Raw genomic sequence first — 24,647 nt, forward strand, 5'->3', positions numbered from 1 at the left:
CTCAAGTTCAAGGCCAATTTGGGAACTTAGTGAGACCCTCTCAAAGTAAAAAGGTCTGGGGACCTCAGTGGAAGAGTCCTGGACTAACAAGTATGAGATTCTTGAGTCCAATACCCAGTACTGAAAAAAATCACAACTTAAATCAGAAATATTATCACTGAATGATAATGAAAATATGACATAGGGAACTTGTGGGATGCAGCCAAAGCTAAGCTCAGAGGAAAATGTATAGCTTTCTATGCATGCATATAAGAAGAAAGGGATAATAACCAATGATCTGAGTATCCACGTTAAGGACATTATGAATAGAAAAAAAACAAGAGAGTCACAAATCAAAAGTTGTTTCTTTGAAAACATTAATAAAATTGGTAGCCTCTTGTTGAACCTGAATCAGATAAAAAAGAGAATGCAGAAATTATCAACAGCTGGAATTTAAAGGGGGTATCACAATATTCCTAGAGATAATAATTATTCTAGGTTTTCTTTTTTTGCACTTCACCACAAAGCCACATTCCCAGCCCTGTCTGAGAGATATTAAGATGATAAAAGTATATTTGTACAACTCTTACACTTTAAACGTTAGAGGGAATGTCTCAGAAGAAAACAGCATATTGAAATGAACCCAATAAGAAATTGAAAATCTGAATAATCCTTTCATGACTGAAGACTTTCTCACAAAGAAAACTCTGTGCCTACAGGCCTCCTACAGTGAATTCTACCAAACAAGGAAGAGAGTACAGGCCATTCCCAGCCCTGAACAGTGACAGAGGGCAGCCGATTACCCTCCGTAGTGGGGGTGGCCTCATCCGATCAGCTGAAGGCCTTAAGAAGAAAAAAAGAAACAAATGAAAAAGGGAGGAACTGTCAGCAGATGAGTTCAGGTTGGAATAGCAGTGTCAACTTTTCCTTGGATCTCTGGCTTGCAGTCTCTAACATACACACACACACACACACACACACCTGGTTGCTCATCAGAATGACTAAAATGAAGAAAACTGACAATGCCAAGTGGTAGTGAACGTGTACAGCCACCGTCTTCTTACACTTTACTGGTGGGAGCGAGTGTGGCATAACCATTCAGGACACTTGTTCGCTGAAGCTGAACATACCCTAAGCAACTCCACATTAATTCTGTAACGGGAGTTCCATAAAGAAGTAGGAGCATGTTCCCATTCACTATTAATAACGGCCCCCAAATTGGAACAAATGAAACGTCCATCACAAGCGGGACGGTTGAACAAAATATTCAAGTGATGTGGAAATTCATGTAATGACTATCTCACAAGCACAACTTAAGCTCATTTCCCCAGACCGGTCCAGTAGTCCTGCACCCACCCTGCCCACTGCGCCCAGTAGTCCCGCCTGGGCCCCTCGTACCCCATGCAGTGATCCTGCCCCCGAACCCCAGCTACGACTCTCCCCCACAGTGGTCCCGCCCTCCTGACCACAACCTCCTACCGTGCCCTTCCCCAGCCTTACCACACCGCACGGTGGTCCTGCAACAGCCCCTCCACCTCTGCAGTGGTCCCACCTCATCCCCACACCGTGCTGCAGCCTGCCCCTCCCAGCACAACCCTGCACCCCCCAAGAGGGACCCACTCTGGAACCTAGCCCATTCGCGCACAAGGGTCCCGCCCCAAGACTCTCCCACGCTTGGACGGTAGTCCCACCCTCCGCGCCCAGGGCTTCCGCCCCAGCCCCTACTACCCCAGCAGAGATCCCTCCCTGCCAGCCCGGTGGTCCCGCCCACCCGGCGTTGGCCCCGCCTATTCGCGCAGCGCTCCACCCCACCGTAACCGCCCCCTTCCGGCTCCCCACTCCTCAGGGGCCCCGCCCACCCACACAGGGCCCCGCCCACCGTGCCGCCCCCAGAGCCCCACAGAGGACAGTGGCCCCGCCCACCCCACGCAGAGGAGCCCCCACCCTTGCCCACCCCCATCGTCCCACAGCGTCCTCCGGAGCGCCACGTGACGGGAGGGCCATGGCTCCGGCAGGCCGCGGGCAGCAGCGGGCTCGGGCGCGCTTCGTCTACGTGACCCGCTTCGGCTCGCACCAGTGTGGCGGCGTCCTGCAGCTGGGCGGACCCCGGGCTCCGGGCCGCGGGTGCCCGGGGCCGGAGACGTGCGGCGGCCGGCAGGAGCCGCGGGAGGCGGCGGCGGAGGCCCCGAGCGGCGGCGAGCTGCCCGCGGGTCGGGCCGGCAGCTCGCGGCTGCGGGCGTCGAGCGCGCCGGGCCGCCCCGGGCCTGCAGGTGGCGTGGCGGGCGCGCGGGCGGGCGGGCTGCTCTGCGTCGCCACGTGCCGGGCGGCCGCTTCCTGTCCCGCGGCGGCCGCTTCCCGTCGGCCATCTTGCCGGGCCGCGGTCTGCCGGCTGTAGTCGGTCGGCCCGCCTCCGGGTGCCGGTCCCGCTTGTCCTGCGGGCCGGCGCTTCCCTCGGCCCGCCCGCCCCCGTCCCGTCAGCCAGCGGCGGTCACCTCCCGCCGCCCTGCTGCTCGTCCTGTCGCTCAGCCCTGACAGGCGCCGCCCGGGGCCGGCCCTCGGCCGCCATCCCCGCGGCGCCCGGGCCCGGGCAGCGGAGCAGCAGGGACCGCGAGCGCGCGCGCGGGCCGCGGGCCTGCCCGCCCCGTCGCCCTGGCCCTGGGTCAGAGTGTGAAAAGAGGAGTAGAGAAAGGTTTGACAGACAAGTTGGGACCAAAATCCATGGTGTACACTGGAGTTAGCCTCAGTGCAATACAAAAATCAAGTGAAAGAAATATTTTTGCCTTTTTTCTTGTGCATATTCATTTTTAAAAATTTGACACAGGGTCTCACTCAGTTACTTGGGATCTCGCTAAACTGCTGAGGCTGGTCTTGAACTTATCCTTCTGCCTCAGCCTCCTGAGTTGCTGGAATTTTTGGCATGTACCATCATGCCAGGCTGTATTTCTACCATGCCTTAGATCTCCAAGTAATTACAGACAAACTTCATGGCTCCTAACCTACTCTCAAGAAGTATAGGTATAGGCTAGATAACACTTAGATGGGAATTTTGGAGAATGATGCAAATAAAATGTTCTAAAGGTTGTAGGCATTTAGAGGAAAGGTACATAAAGAACAGTTTCCCAAACTTGAATTTGTTTTCTGTTATATCTGCATATCAGCTATACTATTAATACATTTATTTAAATAGGTACATGTACCTTCTTAAATTTCTTTTTAGAACACTTTACATCATTACCTCAGTGGAAAACCTGTACTATTTGCCATAAATAGAAATTAATTAAAAAGAAATCAAATAAAGGCAAAAAAAGGATTCTAGCTAAGTAGGTTGTCTGTGTTCATGAAGGGAAATCTGCAAGACTGGAGAGTCTTGATGGCTAGTACCAAACCAGACCTCCTCCTTGATAGGACTTGGAAAGGAGTTGATTTTCTCACTGTGTAAATTAATGTCCTTTAGTATGTGTCTTTGCCCCACCTACAATCAGTGACATGTACTTCACCAATTGGAAAATGTCACTTCAGAGCTTATTTTAGTTCATTGAACAAATTACATACCTAGTATTAGCAGAGTTAGAAACAGTCTCTAGAGAATAAAACATACTCATCAAGTAAATAATGTGATAAATCCTGTGTAACTGAGCATTGGTGGCTTTGAGATCTGAGAATGCTCCCTGAAAAGCTAGATGTTACACGTGTAGAAAGGATTCAGGTAGAGTGGTAGTGGGGCAGGACAGAGCGGGGAAGGTTGGGGGATGCTGTAGACAAGGAGCAGCTTTTGGGGGACACACAGGCATTGTTTCATGATTTTGTCTTTGGATACACACACCTTTTCTGTTAACTCTGGGAAGACCACAAGGTGGGTGGAGTGAGTGAAATCAGTAAGCTCATTCATCCTGCAGAACCTCCCCATTCTCCGCTGATTTTCCAACATTATGGTAGCACTAGTGATAACATGGTAGGACCCTTGCTAGTGATGCTGGACATTGACAGGGAGCTATAGCTCTCAATCAATTGTGGTAAATGACAGGTACCCCACAGTGTACTGCATTGCCAGTATTTATTGAATCATGATAATGAAACATCTGTCTCTGTGTACGGTGAGATATCCAACACTGGTACAAAGTAGACTTTGCTTCAGGTGATTTTGCCCAATTGTGGACTAATGTAAGTGCAGAGCCTATTTAAGATAGTCTAGGCTGAACTATGATATTATGTAGGTTATGTGTAGTAAATACGTTAGTGACTCCATATTTTCCAATTATAGTGGGTTTGTCTGCATTTAAATCCGTCATAAGTCAAGGAGCCATCTATATTGTTAGATAAAAAGATGAATAAGACCCACGTGGCACCATCCTCCAGAGCCAGATTCTCCTAGAGGGAGCAGATTACAAATACTTGATATAAAAGCATGCCAAGTGCAGTGTAGTAGTCTTGGGAGCCCGTGCTGTATGTGGGGCTGTGTCTTTGAAGGAAGGCTGTAGAGGAGAGGTGACATGAGTTGAGTGTTGAAGGATAGGCAGAATTCCCCTGGCAGGGTGTGTGTGCTAGTCTGGTGGGGAAGCACTGCCGAGGCTGGGAGGGTAAGGATAAGACACAATGGGGGAGCTCAGGGGATTCCTGTGGTTGGGAGCAGAGTGGGGCCCGGGGGTCTGGGGGGAATGGAGGCTGTGGAAACAGCAGCAAGGCGTGGTTTCTCATATTTGTTCTGTTAGCCTTTTTGGGACTCACAAATCACAAACGGAAGAGGACGGAATAGGTGAATGCTTTCCTAGATAACTACAAGCTTGTTTACTTCAGTTTTTTTGGTTGTTTTCAGCATATTATTAACTAAATGGTAAAGTAGTATTACTTAGTGATCTGAAATATACTAACAAGTATAAAAATTCCCCCAATGACCTCAAGAGATATTTCCATGTTCTCTATTTAAAGGTTAGTGAATTCTTTAAAATATGTACTGACTTTGATATCTTTTTACTATTTAAAAAAATTAGGTGTAATCCAGAAAGATGCAGCTAAAAAGTTTGATTTTCCCATACCAGTGAGTGAAGCCTCCAAAATAATGAAAAAAAGGAAAAAGGTATATTATTGTAGAGTGGAGTGAGCAATAGTTTTAACTTTAGATTATCCTATCTAAATAGAAATGTGTGAAGATATTCGAGTCAGTGAAAACAATTCCATTTTAAAAATAATTTAATTTTCTGAAATGAGAATGTAGAAGTAATTTGGCAGAAATAGAACTGAGCTTGGATATATTTATTAACCATGAAGAATAGTCCTTATGGTATTTGAAGGTATAAAATGCATTTTAATCAAACTGTAACCCTCTGGGAGATCTTTTGAAGTATAATCTGTGTTCCAGAATATAACAAACTGATAGATAATTTAGTATGAAATCAAAACCATGGATTTCATAGAAAAGAAAAATTATCTATTATATATCTCTTTTCAAAGACAAAGGGTGCATCTTGGGTTTCTAGTGGAAAGCTGATGAGGATGAACTTTTATTGCTGCTCTGTTCTCCAAATGTCATGGTTGTCCAAATGTCATGGTCACATTAACATTCTAACTATAGTCAAGATCAGGTGCCTTTGATTGCCATTTTAGTTTAATTTAAAGAAATTATTGTTGATCATGACACAGAAAATTGTTTCTGATCTTTGAGTTTAATATATAACCCATGTGTATATAAAATAGCATTCAGGGTGATTAACCTTTGCACCATATATATTTTGAGAGAGCATCTAATCTTCCTACTGCACTAAGAAATATTTCTTCCAAGAACCATCTCCTTTTGGGTAAGGTGAAAGAGAGCAGCCAGTATTTACTTTGACTGTTGTCTGCCAGACAGGGCATAAGTGCTTTACATAAGTATTTTTCATTAATCCTAATAATTGAGTATGTGAAGATATTCCTGATGAGGTTTAAACACTTAACAGTGCCAGATTATGAGTCTAGATCTGTTTGATCTCATAGTTCTCACTCCTCCTATTCTAGTATATTCATGACGTCTAGTAATTTTGCTTGGATATATGTCCTTGAAAATCATTTAATTCTTAATTAGAATAAAATTCATTTAAAAAATCACATCACTACTCAATAGTTTAGACCTAGGAATAGAAATTTACTATATATATAAAAAATATATAAATATATATATTTATATTAATATATAATATATATTAATATATATGTCTAAACCATTGAGTAGTGATGTGATTTTTAAAGTGAATTTTATTCTAATTAAGAATTAAATGTTTTTTAAATATATATATGTATATTGAAAATGGAACCATTTAGGTAGGAGTTGTGGTCATTGCCTTTGAAAGGAAGTGTCATGCAGGACAGTTTAAATATGTCCAGGAAATTCTAGGAAGTTGGAAAAGGAGAACAAATAATTAAGTGATCAAGGAGAAACAATTGCATTTAAATTTATGTGCTAATTTCTTTATAGTATTTAAGTTGATTGACAGTTGAGTCACTACCAATTGCATTCCTACTTTCTGCTCAGCATTCGTTAACTGTGCTAATTTTTTAAGGTTTCAGTATGGAACAGAGTACACAAAATCATTTCTAGAATGCTTGAAGAAAATGAAAAATACAGACTCAGACTGGAATGCCAGAAATTATCTAGTGAAAGTAAGTCAACATGATTTTTACTGTATTTAAGAAAACTGACTTCTATAAATGGTTTAGTTCACCTTGGATCATGTTATACTAGCAGTGTTCTAGTTGTCACTTGCAGTGTACAGAACTGTAAAAATGAGCTTACTATGTTCTCACTGTTCATCATAATCAAAAGCACAAGACCTCTTCCAGCAGTGAGTGCAGAGCAGAGCACACCCGGAATAGGTGTGGGTGGAGTGCAGAAGGTGCGTGTTGGCTGGAATTGACGGAACACAGGGAGCACTCTTGTCTGTTAAATGTGGATTTCAATACCGAATTATAAAACTCATCCTTATGGATGAAGAAAAATATTTTAAATGTGGTATAAAATTATGTATTCTATTTATGTAACTTCTTGTAGTCATTTCCCTTCCCTGGATGTTGCAGTCTAATTCAAGGCACTTAAAATCTGCCCTTGAGTTATGGCCTTGATGTCATTATTTTATTCCTGGAAAACAGCTCATAAATTAAACCATGTTCTAAAGCCGCATCAATAATGAGTTGATATTGTGGTCAGGGTAAAATTTGATGTCATCTACTATGTTTATTATCATAATTGGAAGTTCTGGATTCTCAAAATGTTAAGTGAATAAAATTAATGTAAGTAGTAATGCCATATGAATTGATAAATCAAAATAGTTACTTTATTTGCTGCACATGCATGCTGTCATGATGAATGCTGCGGTGGGTGCTCAGGACGTAGTCACTTGATGACAATTTCCGTTTGACAGTCATTTAACTTGTAGTATTTAATTTTGTGAAGAATATTTTAATGAGAATAATAAGACAATACCATTTTATAAGCAATATAAACACTGGAAACATTAATATTCATATAATATTTGTCAATGATGGCATATAAACCAGTGTTCAGATTTGTGATATTCTATTTCACTTTTCTTATCCAGTTAAGGAGAATGAGGAGGGAGGAGGGATTAGGTGCAAGGAAAGTAGTCAGAGGTTTCTTAAAATAAAATGATGTTTGAATAGGCAGAACAATGTGCAGAAGCACTAGACAGTGTTCAGAATGCTAATCCAGTTATATAACTTTGAAACTGGTGGGTTCTTTTATGCCTCAGCAAGAGGCCTTCTACCAAACATAAAGTAAGCTTGTAAAGATTATTTAGCAACTGAATTTGTTGTGTTTTTCAGAAATAGTTCCTCGTAAATGAAAGGTATCCTTGTAATTCATTAGTTTACATTACAGTCTTAAACTAGACTGTAAAATTTTTATAAAGCTAATGTTTCAAAAATGTGTTACAATTTTATTCTTAGTATTTCTTAATGAGAAAATCAGTGCTGAAGACAGACTTGAATTTTTTGTATTTTTATATTTTTTTAGACTCAAATTACACAAGATGAATCGTCTCATCATCTTTTGGTAAGAAGCCATTTAGATAATAATTGTATAACTTTTTTTCTTACTTTTTAAATCCTGTCTCTTCCAACTTTTAGTATACATCCATTGCTAGTTCCTGCCTGCTCATTTCCTTAATCCAGTATTTGGCACTCATTAAGTCTTTGTTGACATTTAAAACTTCATTTAGGTTAATCGCCATCAAATTATTCCTCAATGGTCCATTTTTTTCTCCTTCTTCCTTTTTGCTCATATCTCCACTTATTTCTCTTTTTCTTTGACATGCTGTCACATTTAACACTTTCTTATTATTATTGCTCCTTCAGCATTTTCTTTTTTCCTGTGTCCTGGAGACTGTCATGGTTCTCATTCTGCCTCTCACTGTATTTTCTGTATATTTTTAATGTGTGCCTTTTTCTCTTTCAGGAATGGTTGTCAGTTCTGTCCTCTTTACATTCACTTTCAGATAACACACTGGTATTTATTCATAACTCTCCAATCACTCCTTTTAGGCGTATGACTTACATCTCTGTTCCACCTCTGACCTCTGTTGTATGTACCTCTGAATTTCTTTAAGCTATTCCATAGTTACTTTCAATATCCCAGGTTTTAAACTGACCGTCTTGTCCTTTCTTTTTTTTTTTTTTTTTAACAATCATGTCCCTGGATTCCTAGTCTTCAGACTCATTAAGCTCCTAGGGAGAGATTATATATAATTTTATGGGAATATAAGAGGTAAGACAGGTCTTTGAAAATAAAATTAGATTTTTGTAAGTGGGAATGTGAAGAGGAGCATTTACCTTTCACAGGAACATTAGCAAATCGATGGAGTCCAACAAAATGCTCAGTGTTAGGCAGCTCTTTGTTGCTGCAAAAGACACCTGAGGAGAAATGATTTATTTTGGCTCATGGTTTTGGAGGTTTCAGTCTGGGGTTGACTGGCTCCTTTGCTTTGGGCCTGAGTGAGACAGAATCCAGTGGCAGAGGGCATGGTGTGGGAAAGCTGCTCACCTTAGGGCAGCTGGGCAGCAGAGAGGGAGGGAGGCAGGGGCTGGGGACAAGAAGTGTCCTTCCAAGGCACACCCCAGTAACCTACTTCCTCCACCAGGCCCCCCTTAAGCTTCCACCTCCCAGTAGTGCCACCAGCCTCTCACCCAGCACTCCAGTGCTGGAGCCCTGGAAGGACCCCACCTCTGAACACGCTGCATTGGGCACTAAGCCTTCAACATCTAAGCCTTTGGGGGACATTCCAGGTCCAGACCACACACTGAGGGAATGTGCAGTTTTGTTAGAGATGACTTAAGATAGTATAATTAAAGAAAAATGTAAAAGAATGCTAAGACTGTATTTCAAAGAGTCTCCCTTGAATGCTGGGCGAGGATCTGTACCTTGTTTAGCAGGCAGTGAAGAAGCATGAGTCACTTATTTAAAATGATTTCAAATATTCAGGAAAGTTGCAGGAATAATGTCAAGAACTCTATCATTTACCCAGATCCACCAATTTTGGCATCTCCACATTTGCTTTCCTATTTTTCTCTGTGTATAAAAGTATTACCCCTGATACTTTAATATGTATGCCCTAAAAAAGGGTGTCCTTTATATAACCACACAATAATTATGGAATTCAGGAAATTTGACTTTGATACAAAACCTTTATATAATCTATACTCTATAGTCCAATTTTTTCCCATTGCCTCAAAAATGTCTTTAATGGGATTTGTTTCTAGGTACCAAGTCCAGTCCAGGGTCATGTATTATAGTTAGTTGTCATATATCTTCTTAAATCTTTAACAATTCTCTAACCTTTCTTTTTACTTCATGATATTGATATTTTTTAAAGGGTATAGGCTAGTTAATTTTCAGATTATCCCTATGGACTTGCTGGTACTTTGTTATTATTTGATTTATGTTATGCATTTTGACTGGAGCATTATATTAGTAAAGTTTCCTTCTCAGGGTATCATGTCTGGAGTACTGGGATCTTCATTGATCACTTGATTATGGACTTGGATCTCTAGGTTAAGTTGTCCATTCATGGTTATAATTTTTCCTTTTGTGATTAATAAATATTCCATGGAAAGATAATAAGAAAGCATGCAAATATCTTGTTTTTCATCAATATGTAGAACATTTTAAAATAGTGGAGTTATGAGATCTGCATTTTAGAAAGGATCTGTCATTTGTGAAAAGGTTTCCAATGGAGGCAAATGAGGAGGTGAGAAAGAAAACCTGCGACCCTAGTGGCAATGCAAGAAAGGAGTGAAGTGTTCTTGAATGAGGGTGGTAGGGCAGGCAGTGCAGAGACGGGGCTAGATGTGGGATCAGAAGGAGGGAATGAGTTCTGAGAACGAGGAAATAAGAAATGAGGAAGTGGGCAGACTGGTTTTTGACATGTTGAGTGTTGGGTGGCAGTGAGGGGACCCATGTAGAAATTGTACACAAGCAGCTGTAAGTGCTGAACTGGAGCAGTCGGGTAGATCTGCGCTGCATAAAGGGCGTTCATGGCTCTTGCGGGAGGCATGAAGGAAAACCTCAGTGTGAGGTGGAGAGCGGAGACTGAGTGCACGTCAGGGGGTGTCCAGGGAAAGGGGAGTTTTCAGTTTCAGAATCAGGGATTCTAGGGACTTACTCAGAAGCAAAGAGGGAGCTGACTGAGGGTCAGATGAGAGAAGCAAATGGAGCTCGCAGGAGATCTAGGGATTGGAGTGCAAAGAAGGGCAAAGGCTACACTCCTTGGGAGCACAGGTCTATGAAAAGCAGGAGGTGGGGATGCGTCAGCCAGGAGCTCCGAGAGTCCTAGCACCCAGAGGCAAAGCACAGGCGATGGCGGCGTCCAAGCAGGGCTCACTGTGAGCAACTGCAGTGGTCTGGAACCTGGGATGTGCGTTTCTGTGACGGTCCTGTCAGTGCAGCTGATGAAGTCACCAAGGGAATTAGCCCGAGCGGGGAAGGACAGTATGACTGCACAGGGAGTCCCTCAGAAGCCATGGCTGACCAGGGCAAGCAGGTCATTAACACCGTCAGTGCAGGAGTGTCCTGCTGGTCTCTGCAGTCCAGAGTGTCAAAAATGTCAATGAATACTGACATATTTTATTTTAATAAGATTAAATTTTGTCACCTTTCATTTAGGATTAACCTATCTTTGGATTTGTTTCCCAGTGAAGATAATGAAGAGTTCAAAGATGGAATGTTAAATGGAATCATAATTATTAATCTTGGTGTTTTTTGGAATTGGTACTTTAATAGTTCAATGGAAAAACTAGTTTCTTTATAAATTAATAGTATTTTTTGCAAGTCAATAAAATTTTTAAACATTGTTATGCAAGCATTATTTTCAGAATTAATATTTTTGTATACTTTTAAGTTAATCTACATCAAATTTAAATTAGCATATCAGCACAATTATGTTTATAATTGTTAACTTTTACCTTTTGTTAGTGAGTCTGCAACTGCTGCTTTATGCACCTCTTCTTTTAGATGTAACTTTTAAATTAAACTTGTATTAATTTAAATTATTTTTGGATTCTTCCCTTTGTTTAAAATTCTGAATTGCAATAATTATTTTGGGTGTTTAATTATTACTACCATCTTTTCATCCTAAAGATATTAGCGTGTGTATATTTATGATGTGCATACGTTACAATGGACTGTGTAATGGTGTGGAGTGTCTTAGGAACATTTTTGAGCAAAGATCAGAGGAGATGCCCTTCTCCGTGGCCAGGCTCCTAATTAAAAGATGCATTATTTTTAAGTCCATGAAAGAGAACTTCAGAACTCTGAAATGATCGTTGAGAAGTATTTTCCAGTTTAGTCCCTTTGTTTTCCACCCAATATTAAGTAGTAAGTAATGTTACATATGTTTACATAATGTTTCTGTTTTTTTTTTTTTTTTTCTGGTATGGGAATTTAGGAGGGAAAGACAGAAGAGAGTTATCTGTGGTCAAACCCTGTGTACACAAGTTGCTTCTTTCCCTTGAGGTGCTAGGTCTTTTTCCTTAAATATTCCAGATGAGAACAGGATTATATTAGTTCCTTATGGAAGTGTTGAGAGGATGACCTTCCTCAGTTTTCTTACAAAGGTGTTGAGAAATGGGAGTATACAAAATTCTCATTAAATAGTAAAAGATGTAAGCATTATAAAATAACTCACAGTTTTGTTGCTTTTTCTAGTTATAACTTAATTGCTTCATGAAACTCCAGTGGCCTAGGATTTGAGGCAGTGTGTTCTTCTAATGATTGTTTACCAATTCACTTGTCTTAGTTGAAGGACTTATTGTCTGGGCACATGGCCTAGGCCCTGCCTGCCATATGGGGTTCACAGTTCCCCTGCACACAGGGACATCTAACTTATTTCAAGTGTGCTGAATGAATTACTAGGTTGTTAAATCCTTCAGTGAAGTTTCAAATTTTAGCATATACAACTTAAATCCATTGCAAAGTGAGACATGTGTATATCATAGTTTATGCTGCATAAGTAAGGTTTTGTGATGAAATGAATGAGCATTTTAGGTTTGCTTCAATGTAGTTTTTACTTATGTGACTTGTACAACATAGTAATATAGTCAGTTTTATCAGGTGTTCTAGTATTTATTAGATTTACAGCATGAATCTAATGCTGGGTACAAACTTAGTTTGTCTCACTCTTCTAGAACCACGGAATAATGACACTCACTGAAATGAACATTTTAAATATTTTATTTTTTGTTAAATTATTTCTGGTGAAAATGTATTGAATTCTCTGTTTTCTTAAATATAATAGGATTTCTTTGATGACTTGATCATTTTGATACTGTGATTTATTTATGATTCTATAATTCTTGCAGGGTTGATGACCCATATATTAAAATCTCAGACTACTATATAGTCTTGGCTTCTCTTCATCTCTGCTCCAGACTATCTTTTCTGTGGTCTCCATGAATAGGAACATTCATTCACCAAATCTATACCTCATTCTTCATTTCCTCTTAGTCCAAAGGCAGTTTATTTGAACCCAGTAGTCTGGTCATGCAGCTCTACGTTCTTAGAAAGGCATCATTAGAAGGCTTCGTCATCTGCAGACACCAAGGAGTCTGCTTCCACGAGCCTAGAGAGCGTGAGTCAGGTATTCACCGCGGCCTCTTGCTGCAACCAGGAGATGCAATGAACACAAGATGTGCGAGGTTGCTGCTGAAGTGACACTACACACATACTGCTTTATAGTGAACTTCACTTGTAATCAATAGAAGGAGTGTACTTTAAAACAACAACAAGGCATAGCACAGTAAATATATAAACCATTTAAGTTATTATCATTATTATGTATGCACAATCAGAAAAATGAGAAATTACACTCCATTTATGTGTGATCTATCAAAATGTATAAATGCATACTACTGTCCTTACAACCAATTAGAATGAATAAAAAATTAATAATAAAAGAATTATACACTGTGCATAATTTATGCACTTTATATATATATTTTTGTAGTGCTGGGAATCAAACCTAGGGCCATATGCATGCCTGCATGTGCTCTTCCACTGAGCTACATCCCCAGCCCTGTGCTGTATTTTTACATGACTGGTAGAACAGTAGGCTTGTTTATACCAGCATCATCACAAACACATGAGGAATGCATTGTGTTAGGATGTCTATGATGTCATGGTTGTGTATGAAATTTGTTGTTGGACAAAGTATCATTATGCAATGTATGATTTTATTTTCATGTTCTGTTTTGGATTCTGTTGTAGATGTTTTATGCTTAGGTGTGCAGGGCAGGGAGAGGAGGAAATGAAAGATTTTTGTGAGTATAGAATAGAGAAGAAATATGTCATTATTTCCAATAATCACTCAGCCATTTTTTTCAGGTCACTCAGATGATTTCAGATGAGCTTTTGAATTATGAGGAAAAATCAGTGGGATCTTCCAGCATAGGAAGTAACTGAAGTCTAGGATGTTTTTCCATCTAATGCAACCTGAAGAAAGGCTGATGCTTTAGAAAAGTCTTGAGTGATCTAGGATCCTCCAGGAATCTGCTCTGTAAAACAGTGAAAGGATAGTTTAGAGCATGGGAACAGGCTGAGGGAGCAGAAGCTTGAAAATTCCGGGGGGCGGTTGGGGGAAATAGCACTAGCACAGCCTTTTACTATGGGGGCACTTAAGGCAGTGGTATGCTGCTGGAGTAGTAGCCAAGTTTCTAAGTGGGGATCACATCCATGGCAGACACGAAAATACGCATCTCAGGTTTCCTACCGCATGGGCCATAACTGACTGATGGCTCAGCTGAGCTACTTTGTGAATTAAATGCAGCATTTATATGAGACTATGCCTCCCAATAAGTCATTCCCAGATGATTAAGCTTGTAAAGGATAAGAAGGCACACTTTTCAGGGAGATGATCCTCAAAGACTGCCCATTTACCTTGCCGAAACTTTCTTAGAACTGCATCTGAGATAGAGTCTAAGATTTTTCCCATGTAACCTTCTTTCATTCCCTCTCTTCCTTACAGAGATCAGCCTTCATAGAGGCAAAATGGCTAAAGTGCCAAACTCTGAAAATTTATACAAGGTCAGTCAAGGCAGGTCTGCTAAACCAAAGTCTGGACCCAAATTGGAAAAATATAGACTCTGGAATGTGTGCTGGGGTATCCAGGTGGATTCACTGGAACCCTTAGAGTTTGCAAAGGTGGTTCATTCTTAGCTTGTGTTGGAAGATGGTGCACAAGCCCCACCCCTTCAAGGCAAGCGATGTCCTTCTCAGGAACTGCCCTCACCTCTTCTGGCTAACTAGGACAAGTCCTGATGTAACCCAACTGGGAAAGTGCTGGGTCAGATAAAGGAAGAAAGAGATAAAACATATAAAGCTGTTTAAGAATTAGTTAGCATGTATTGGCATGAGCAAGAGGCATATCAGGGATGGATGTTGAGACTGCATGATCAAAAAGGCTAGAACACAAGCCTGTAGATAATCAATGATTCATATCCCTTGGGGCATTTTTTTAGATACTTTGGAAAAGAGGAATACTTAGGAATATTAGACATAGGTTCTGAGTTGATATTGATACCTGGAACAGCAAAGCATCTTCTTGTCATCCTTATTAGAATGGCATCTTCTAGAGATGAGGTAATAAATGGAATCCTGACTAAATTCTGGTGCACAATGTGCCCAACTGAGTTTATAAACACACCCAATGGTCACTTCCCCAGTTCCCAGGTGTGCGACAGGAATTGATGTACTTGGTGGTTGGAGTAACCCCCACATTGGGTACTTGTTCTGTGCAGTAAGAGTTACAGTGGAGAAGGATGAGTGGAAATGTCTAAAACTGTCCATCTGCTCCTAATAAGGTATTAAATAAAGAGCAAGATCATGTTTTGCAGATGTGGAGAGATGGCAGAGATTATCGCTACAATTAAAGACTCAAAGACTGCAGACTACTACAGACTTAGTTGAAGAGGGGTCCCAATCGCAGCCTCTATGCTAGGTAGACATCATTGGTAGAGCAGGAACATGGTATAGATGTGGTAAATGCATCCCTTTCCATCCCTATCAGAAAAGGACATGGAAATTTGTCAACTGTAAGTGGAACCCAGTGCAAAAAAGAGCTCTGTTGCAGGTCTGGGCTGTGGTATAAGCAACCCTGCTGCTTGGGTCTTATTATCTGGCAGATATTATGGTGTCAAAGATGTCAGTACTGGAAAAAGATGCAGTATGTTGCTTATGGAAAATCTAAGACAGGCCCCCATAGTGGGATTATGGATCAAAATTGTGCTGTCCACAGCACAAAATTAAAAGCCTTTTGAAAAACAGCTTCTGATATGTTTCTGGACTCTGATAGAGACAAATTGCTTAGTTAGGAGGCACCAAGTAAGTATTTACCTGGAATTTTATGAATAGGATTCTTTTGGAACCCATCAAGTTGAAAGCAACAACCTTGGGATTGTAGTAGCACATCAGTACAGCCTCATGAGGGTAGAAGTCTGGGGTCCTGATTCAGCCTTCGCTGATATGACTGTGGATGGGATCCCAGTTTCTTCCGTGGCATTTGGCAAGAGTGCAGTGGTTATTTGCATAAGTTTTCTGTCTGGCTAGGCTGTCCGGATTTTCTTGGTTCTTGGGGGCAAGGAGGGAGGGAGGGGTAGAGAGAGAGATCGAAAGCAGGCTTTCATGGGGCCATTTTCGTCAGTGCCTGGTGGCATTTCAAGTTTCCAGTTTCTTCAGCTTCAAGTCTGGAACATATGAGGCAAAAAGGAAACCCAGAGAACTCACCACAATGGTGTTTCTTGAGTCATGAGGTCCTTATCCAGTCTTTCCTCTTCCTTTCCTAGTCTTTTTATGTTTGTTTTATATATAACATTCAAGGTTTTTAGTTTTAACACTTTGTAGAAGGAATGGGAAACGTATGTCTACTCCATTTCCCTGGAAACCTAGTCTCAGCTGATAATTTATAAGGGAAAGAAACATTCAATTCAACGAAGAAAGGATCATTTCTTTTCAATAAGTGGTGCTGGAACAATTGGTTATCCATCTGCAAAAAAAAAACAAACAAAAAACTCAAGCTTACATAAATAAATAATTCAAAATGGATCATGGATATAAATGTAAAACCATAAAATATTTAGAAGAAACAAAAAAATTTCATGACAAAGAATTAGGCAAAAAGTTTTTAGATGTGCAACAACAAAAACATCCATAAAAAGCTGGAAAACTGGTTTCTTTAAATTTAAATCTTTTGTTCTGTAAAAGTGACTAAGAAAAATGGACATTATAGAATGGGAGAAGATACTCGAAACACCACATATTTGATAAAAGACTAGTATCTAGTATATATAAAGAACTTTCTAAACAGTAAGAAAAATGAATGACTAATTAAAAAATGAACAAAACTTGAACCTACTCTTCACTGGAGAAGATATACAGAGGCAATAAGCCCATGAAGGACTGTTCAGCATTGTTGGTTTTTAGGGAAATGCAAATTAAAACCACAATGAAATGGCACTATACACTTATTAGAGTGGGTAAAATAAAAATCACTGACTACATCAGAAGCTGGAAAGGATACAAAGCATCTTGGATGGTCATACATTGCTGGTGTATAGTGTAGCCACTTTGAAAAATATTTTGGCCATTTCTTTAAAAATATATATACAAACACAGCAATTGCATTCCTGGGCATTTATCTCAGAGAGATGAATTTTTGTTCACACGAAACCAGAAGCCTGTATGTGAATGTTTATAGCTGGTTTATGTGTAATAGCTGGGAGCTGGAAGTGACCCAGATGCCTTTCAACAGATGATTGAATGAAGTGCCTTCATACCATGGAACACTCATCAATAAAAAGAAATAAGCTACAATGAAAAGAGCAACCTGGATGAGTCTCCAGAGAATTATGCTGAGTGAAGATGACATGTTATCTCATTCCATCTGCATGACATTCTTGAAATGACCAAATTATTAAAATAGAGAAGAGATTGAGGTTTCCAGGGTTGAAGGAGGAAATTAAGGCTCAATGAAGACTGGGACACGTGGCTATGCGAGGCAGCCTGAAAGGTGCCTGTGGCCATGGGCGCACTCTGTATCCTGCGCTGTCGGTGCCAGTACCTCCTGGGATTTCCATGGTAGTTTGTGAGGTGTCTTCAACAGGGGAACCTGGGTAAAGAGACCTATTAGTTCTTAAAGTTGTTTGTGAATTTACAAATTCTCTCAAAAAAGTTAATTATAACACTGCACCATAATCCTTATGATAAATCATTACTTAAAATAATATAAACAGAATTTTTCTTAAAAATATCAGTTGACCATGTTTGTGATCTATTTCTGGGTGCTCTGTTCTCTTCTGCGGATCTGTGTGTCTACTTTTTCTCCAAAACTACGCTGTCCTGAAGCTACGGTAAGTTGGTTAGTTTCTCCTACAACTAGCTGTAGTATTTTTAAAAGTGCATGCTACAGCTTAAAGTCCTTTCCCAAATATTTTGACTCTTCTAGTTAATTTGTGTTTTCATGTAAATTTGAGAATCAGCTTGTTGGTGTATATAAGAAACACTATTGGGATTTTTATTTAGCTGCATATAAATGTTTGGTGAAAGTTGTCAATGATATTAATATTCTAATTTGGGAATATGGTATATGTCTGCTTGTTTTGGTCTTTCACTTTTTTGGATTTTGAATGCATTGTGGTTTCTATCTTGCATGTGTTTTGTGAAATGTAGACATAAACATTTTCTGATTTTTGGTTTTATTCTTGATACTTTTAGATTTTCCATTGTTGTTTATTCATATATAGTCTTGTGTGTGATTTCTACAAAGATAATTATTTTGTTTTTGAATAGAGATTTAATTTTTCCCTTCCAATCTATATATACCTTTTCTTATTATTATTTTAAAATTTATTACACAGCCTAAGGCTTCCAGGATATCCGCTGTCTTATTGGTCTTTCAAGGACCCCAATGTGTCCTCATTGAATCCTGTTATTCTAGGAATTGATTGGTGTTCAGAGAACATTTTCAAACAACTAGAACTAGCCTAGTTTGACTCTGGTGACTCCATTAGTCTCAGTATTTAGCATATGCCATATTAGAAATATTTCCTCTCTGAGCCAGACCCTTTCTTTAGAAAAAAAATCACCATAAAATGGAATCTTCTGGGCATCAAGAGGCATAGACCAAGTGAGAATTAAAATTATCCCAACAAAAGGTAATGCCAAGTAGTTGCCAAATATGTACTACTCACTCCTGCCTGAAGGTGGGAGTCTTCAGTCGTGTGATGGTCCAGAGCAGGGCTTGGGAGGAGCAGCGACCTCTGTTCAGGAGTCTCCTACCTTATGTGAGTCCCTTCAGGTGAGACATGCATACGTGCATGCATGCATTCATGTTTCATGTATACTGAGTGAATTTCTTGTACCAGATTCTCTTCTAAGCTCTGGAGACACAAATGTGAGCAAAATATATAAAAATCCTATCTTTGGGGAAAGACAAATGATGCAGTAGTGTATAGCATGTTATAAGAAAGTGCTGAGGAGAAAAATAAAGCAATAAATGAGGGAAGTATATGAGAATGTCTCAGGGTGCAATGTTAAGTAAGCTGGTGAAGGAAAGGCCTCACCTAGAAGGCGTGGCTTAGATAAACCCAAAGTTAGGGAGCCAGATGTGCACATCTGTGGAGGAAAGCAGAAGCACTGTGGCTGAAGCCAGAGTCCCAAGGCTGGAGAACCAGAGGCACCCCAAAAACAAAACATTACAAAACAGAAGACAAGAAGAGGTCGTGGCATGAGTAAGAGGGAGAGGGGAAAAAGAGTACGAGAGGCCAGATGTCGTGGGCTGCTTCGAGGACTGTCTTCTGAGACAGATGAAAACCCGCTGAAGAGTTTCCAGCAGAGGGTTGGCATGAGCCAGCTAACTTTAACAGAACTGCCTCTGCAACTATTTTGAGAAAGGACTAAAAGGAGGCAAGAGATTTCTTACCTTATAATGTCAGTGAGGGATGCTTTTGTACCCCCGTACTTTAACCTATATGGAAAAATCAAACAAGTAGACCTTCTCTACAAAGAGAGACTTCATGAGGAATGTGCGGATACTCCATGTTTCCTTCAGTGGAGGTGCACAGTGCACCTTCTGGGCCACAGCGCTCACATCCCCACTGCGCTTCGTTCAAGAGGAGTGGGTGCTTACGTGCCGCTCATCTTTTCTGGTGTATCAAAAGGCTTCAGGTCTGTAAAAGGAAGTTTCTGCAAAGTCTTGCATAATACCCAGTGAACTTACCCTCAACTATTTGATTTTATCACATTGGTTTAATAGCCTTTGATAAATCCACTCTTAATTTTCTTTTTACATTTTCTAGGACTGGGTGGATATTTTTCCTCTGCTATAAAATTGTTCATGTTTTTCTCACTGGTATAAAATAAATATTTTTGGAGCAACAATAAGCAAAAAAAAATTGCTAAAAAAATAAAAATCACCAACTCGGAGAAGAGATGACAGAGGAATTGAATATAATCTAGACCCATGGGGTAGACTTCTCTGAGGGGTAGTATTTAAATGGCTCTGAGGAATCGTAGGAAATTACTTAGAGTAGTGGGTAGAGTGCTCCCTGGAGGGGAAGCAGCAGAGGAAACCTCGTGCAGAAGGTCCCTGGGTGGGGAGTGTGTGTTGGGAGCCGAGGGAAGCAGAGTGTTGGCACGTGGAAGACCCTGGAGCTCGCAGGCAGCAGGGGTCAAATTGTAAAGAGCCCCCCAGGCCAAGTGTGGGATTTGGGTCTTTATCTTACAGAGGTTGCTTGGGCTGTAAGATTGGGGAGGTGTCTTCCTGTCTTCTGTTGCTATAATCTGAGATTGAGTAGTTCATGAAGGAAGGAGATTTACTTTGGCTCGCAGTTCTGGAGGCTGGAGTCCAAGGTCGCACATCAGCCTTCTCTTAGTTGACGTTGCATCACTATAATCAACAGGCAGCTTAGGAAGGAAGAGGTTTGTGTAGCTCACTGTCGTGGAGGCTCAAGTTGAGGTCCGGAGGCCCCACGGAGTTGGCTCTGACGAGGAAAGCACATCTTGTTGGGAGCACACGTTGAAACACATGCTCATGTCATGGTTCAGGCAGCAGAGAGGCAGAGCTGCTCAGGGTCCCGCGGTTCTCTTGGAGGGAACACGTGCAGTGACGCTCCATCAGGCTCCGCCTCCTAAGGAGCCACAGCATCTCCTAAGGCCACCCTGGGACCAAGCCTTTACTTATGGATCTTGAGGGGACACGCATCCAGAGCACAGCAGGCATCTGCTTGACTTCTGGTGAGAGCCTCATGTCGCTTCAGCTCAAGGTAGAAAGTGGCGAAGGCAAGCGGGCGCTGTGGGGGAGGAGCAGGGGAAAGCCAAGGAAGCTGGATTTGATTTTTTAAAAAAAAATTTAACTTTTTGGTACCAGGGATTGAACCTAGGGCTCTTTATCACTGAGCCACATCCCCAGCCCTTTTAATTTTTATTTTGAGACAGCATCTGCCTAAGTTGCTTAGCACCTCATTAAATTTCTGAGGCTGGTCTCAAACTTACCATCCTCCCGCCTCAGCGTCCCCAGCCCCTGGGATTACAGGGGTGCGACACCAGGCCCGGCTTGGATTCACTTTATAATAACTTGCTACTGTGACAATTAATGCACTCTCCTGGGACCCACACTGATCCACCCATCCATCCATTCATGGGAGTGGTGCCTTTATGACCCAGGTGCCCTTCAGAGGCCCCGCCACCCTTCAAGACCTTCCGTTGCAAGTAGACTTCAGTGCGTGTGTTGGCAGGCTCAAACCCACTTCACACCCTGGCAGGAGGCAAACGTGGCTTTAAAGAGACTTGATAAACAGGGAGTCGTGGTCATAGAAGGGCTAGACTGTTTGATAGATATTTAGGATGGAGAATCAGTAAGAATTGGTAATCAGATAAAAGTGAAGGAGGAGATATCCAGAATTCCTGTCAGGTTTCCATCTGGAACGGTGCGGGGAGGAGGGGGCAATTCACTGAATGAGGCAAGGCAGGCAGAGGAGCAGGTTCGAGGGTAGAGGCCTTCCCATTTGGGCTGCTATCACGAAGTACCACCTGGGTGGCTGACGAACAGCAGAAATGGACTTCTTGCATCTCTGGAGGTTAGAAGTGCAAGATCAGGTTGCCCGCACGGCTGGGTTCTGGTGAGCTCTCCCAGGTCGCAGATGGTCGGCTCCTTTTCACACAGTGGCAACACGGGGTGGTGGCTAAGGAGATCTGCGAGGTCCCTTTTATAAGGGTGTTCACCAATCCCTTCAGGAGGGTCTACCCTCATGACCTAATCCCCTTCCCAAGGGCCCACCTCCAAACACCAGCACCACGGGACCTGGATTTCAGTGTGTGAAGTCCCGACAGGCACGAGTCAGCGAGTACATGTCGAGTTCAGATGCCTCAAACCATCCAAGTGAAGGCACTGAGGAGACACGTGCATGTGGGTCTGGGGTCCAGTGGAAATCTCCCTCCTGAAGATACAAATTCAAGACCAATTTGACCTGAATGACCTCTGAGGTGGGGGGTTTGTCCTAGGATAACCTGGGCAGAGCCTGTGCTGGAGGCCGCGTTGCCCAGGAGGAACTTCCTCCAGCTCTGAGTCTTATCCCTCAGCTGCTGCTGGAACCCTTCCTTGTAACCTTTGGGCACTTGGCCTTAGATGAAGAGCCACCTCGCCCACATTATGCCCTCTTGGGGAAGGGCACCCACCTGCACCTGAATTGGGACAACTGAGAAGGGCCGCCCCAGCTTCAGAGCTACCCGGAGGACATTCTGGAGACTCCATCACAGCCTAAGTTCTGCCTCTTCCCTTCTCTTCTTCACACCGAGAGTTTCTTACAAATCTCCAGCATTCAAAGCTGCTGGAGTTGCCTTGTTGGGAAACCTTTCCATTCAATTGCCGTTTATTTTACAAGGCACACCAGGAAGTCTGTTATTCAAGAGACACAGGAGTGGATCATTTAACAGGAAGATAGTCTCTTGGAATGCCTTTAAAGACATAAATTTCTAGGCAAATTCAAAAACTTTCTCCAAAAGTCTTTATTCTGGTCAATGTGTATCTTTCTAAATAGATTCTCAGCCTTGATTGGAAGAGTTCTTTGTAAGTCATTGCTTGTGTTAAGTTGCTGTCAATTTTAACCCCAGGGCTTGCCTCCTCTGCTAAGAGAATTTCCTTCTTCATCTATTTCTAGCCAGCCAGAGGAGAAATTTTGACTGGCCTTTCTGCTGCTCGCCTTTCTGCCTGCCTATTGTCCTTTTTCCCTTTAAATCAAAAGTAGGCAATGTCCCCTCCCCTTTTCAAGAAGAAAGAGAATCTCTCGCTCTTCATAGCTTTCTGACTTCCGTTATTTGAAATTTAAATATAGAGCTCCTAGCACTAGTGTGAGCTTAGCTTCCTTCTGTGCTCACCTCTGGGAAGGTCTCGAAACAGATTTCTAAAAAGCCCATATTCCTATCAGAGCCTTAAATTCAAGTACTGACAACAAGATTTATAATGAGACACTTAAAATGCTTTTATTGTCTCTTTCACTGGAGGTATGCTTATGCATGAAAGCCAAACAAAGCAACAAATGGTAAGGTGTAATGGAAGCCCATCTTGGAAGCATCACACAAACCCACTGAAACTTAGGTATGCAAAATAATTATTTTCAAAAGTATCATTTGAGGCCTTCTGGAAAAATCTCATATTGCATTCACTTTTCTTCCTACTTCCAATTCTGACAAAAATGTCTCAAGAAATGGAAATAAGATGGTGGAAGTATGCATCAGTAAAATAAAGACAGGAAAAATAAAAATACCTGAGGTCAAACGGATAAATATGGGGGAAAGGAGAGGCAGGAAAATGAGACAGAGGAACGAATGTGTGCTGAGCATCTCGTTTGCATGGAAGAGATCAAAGACTTGTTCTGTTCTTGAGCTGGGAGATGAATGTCAGTTCAAATGTTTTAACATATTAAAAAATAAATCAAGACAATTTAAAAAATGATATGTACCATCCAAATTATGAGATTAAAAAACATTTTTGTAGAAAGCAATGAAGAAAATAAAGGCAATAGGAAGGGACTAGAAAATTGTATAAGACAGTTCATGTCATTGTAAGAGTTAATTTAAGAGGTTCAATTCTCAAAAGGGTTCCTTATAACAATTTAGTCAAGAAATAAAGTCCAAGTATAAAATGCTGAGAAGAGCAAATACAAACCACAGAAATAAAGCTTTGCACTGTATTTAAGATGAAGAGGAGTTGAATTCACAAAATACTAAATATGACTAATAGGTCATTGTTACATCCATAAAAGCAAAATTCATAAGACAGGAGGACATCATGAAACTGTGTGCCAAATATCATAGCATTGATGCAAGGAGAAATTTCACAACAGTAATGGAAAATTGAAATACTCCTCTCATCTCTTGACAGATCAAGCAAGCAAAAAATAAATGAGGGTGTAGAAAATTTCAATAAGAAACAACAGATATGATTTATGAACAAAAATCTGCATTTATAGCAGATATGAGATTTTTCCTTATGCCCAGAGAATTTAAGCAGAAATAGTTCATATGTTAGGTCACAAAGAAATGTAAAATTCCCTAAAGCAGAAAATATCCATTCTATACACTTGGACAACTTGCAATAAAACTAGAAAGTGCTCTCAAAGATATACAAATTAAAATTGTTTTACTAAAAGAGAGAAAAAAAATTCAACTATAGAATCCTTGAAAAATGATTATGAAAAAGCAGCATAACCAGAAATTAAAAGTTCTGCATCGATTTTTCTCATTGCCAAAGAGGAAGAAGCCATATCAATAAACTAGATATTTGTCCCAGGACATTTAAAAGGGAAAAAAGGAAATTAGGAAGAAGAAAATATGATTTTTAAAAATATAAATTAATACATTAGAAGACCAAAAACCAGCTGATCATGTAAGAGTTGTTAAGATTGATTATTTAATAATAGAATAATAGTGAATGTTTGCACTTACAGAAGTTGTTATAAGCAACTCATCTATAGTCCTTATAGTGACTCAATGTGTCAAATACTGCTCATGTCCTCAATTTGCCATGAGGAAATTGAGGCACAGAGAGAATAAATAACTTACCCAAGGTCACAAATCTAGCAAGGGGCAAAGATTGGATTCGACCTCAGACATTCTGGCTCTGTACTATACATACAGTTGC

At 41.0% G+C, this 24,647-nt stretch overlaps 1 protein-coding gene across 1 annotated transcript; it reads left to right on the forward strand.

Moving 5' to 3' along the window:
* The first annotated feature begins 1,981 nt into the window (after positions 1 to 1,981).
* C6H5orf47 (chromosome 6 C5orf47 homolog) lies at positions 1,982 to 11,315 on the forward strand. The gene is made up of 5 exons (XM_047554810.1): positions 1,982 to 2,249; positions 4,968 to 5,053; positions 6,513 to 6,612; positions 7,982 to 8,020; positions 11,126 to 11,315. Exons 1-4 carry the CDS (start codon positions 1,982 to 1,984, stop codon positions 7,999 to 8,001), a joined length of 474 nt encoding a protein of 157 aa, XP_047410766.1. The 3' UTR covers positions 8,002 to 8,020; positions 11,126 to 11,315.
* The last annotated feature ends 13,332 nt before the right edge of the window (positions 11,316 to 24,647 follow it).

The sequence above is a fragment of the Sciurus carolinensis genome, chromosome 6 (genome assembly GCF_902686445.1).
Source record: "Sciurus carolinensis chromosome 6, mSciCar1.2, whole genome shotgun sequence".
Classification (NCBI taxonomy): Eukaryota; Metazoa; Chordata; class Mammalia; order Rodentia; family Sciuridae; genus Sciurus; species Sciurus carolinensis.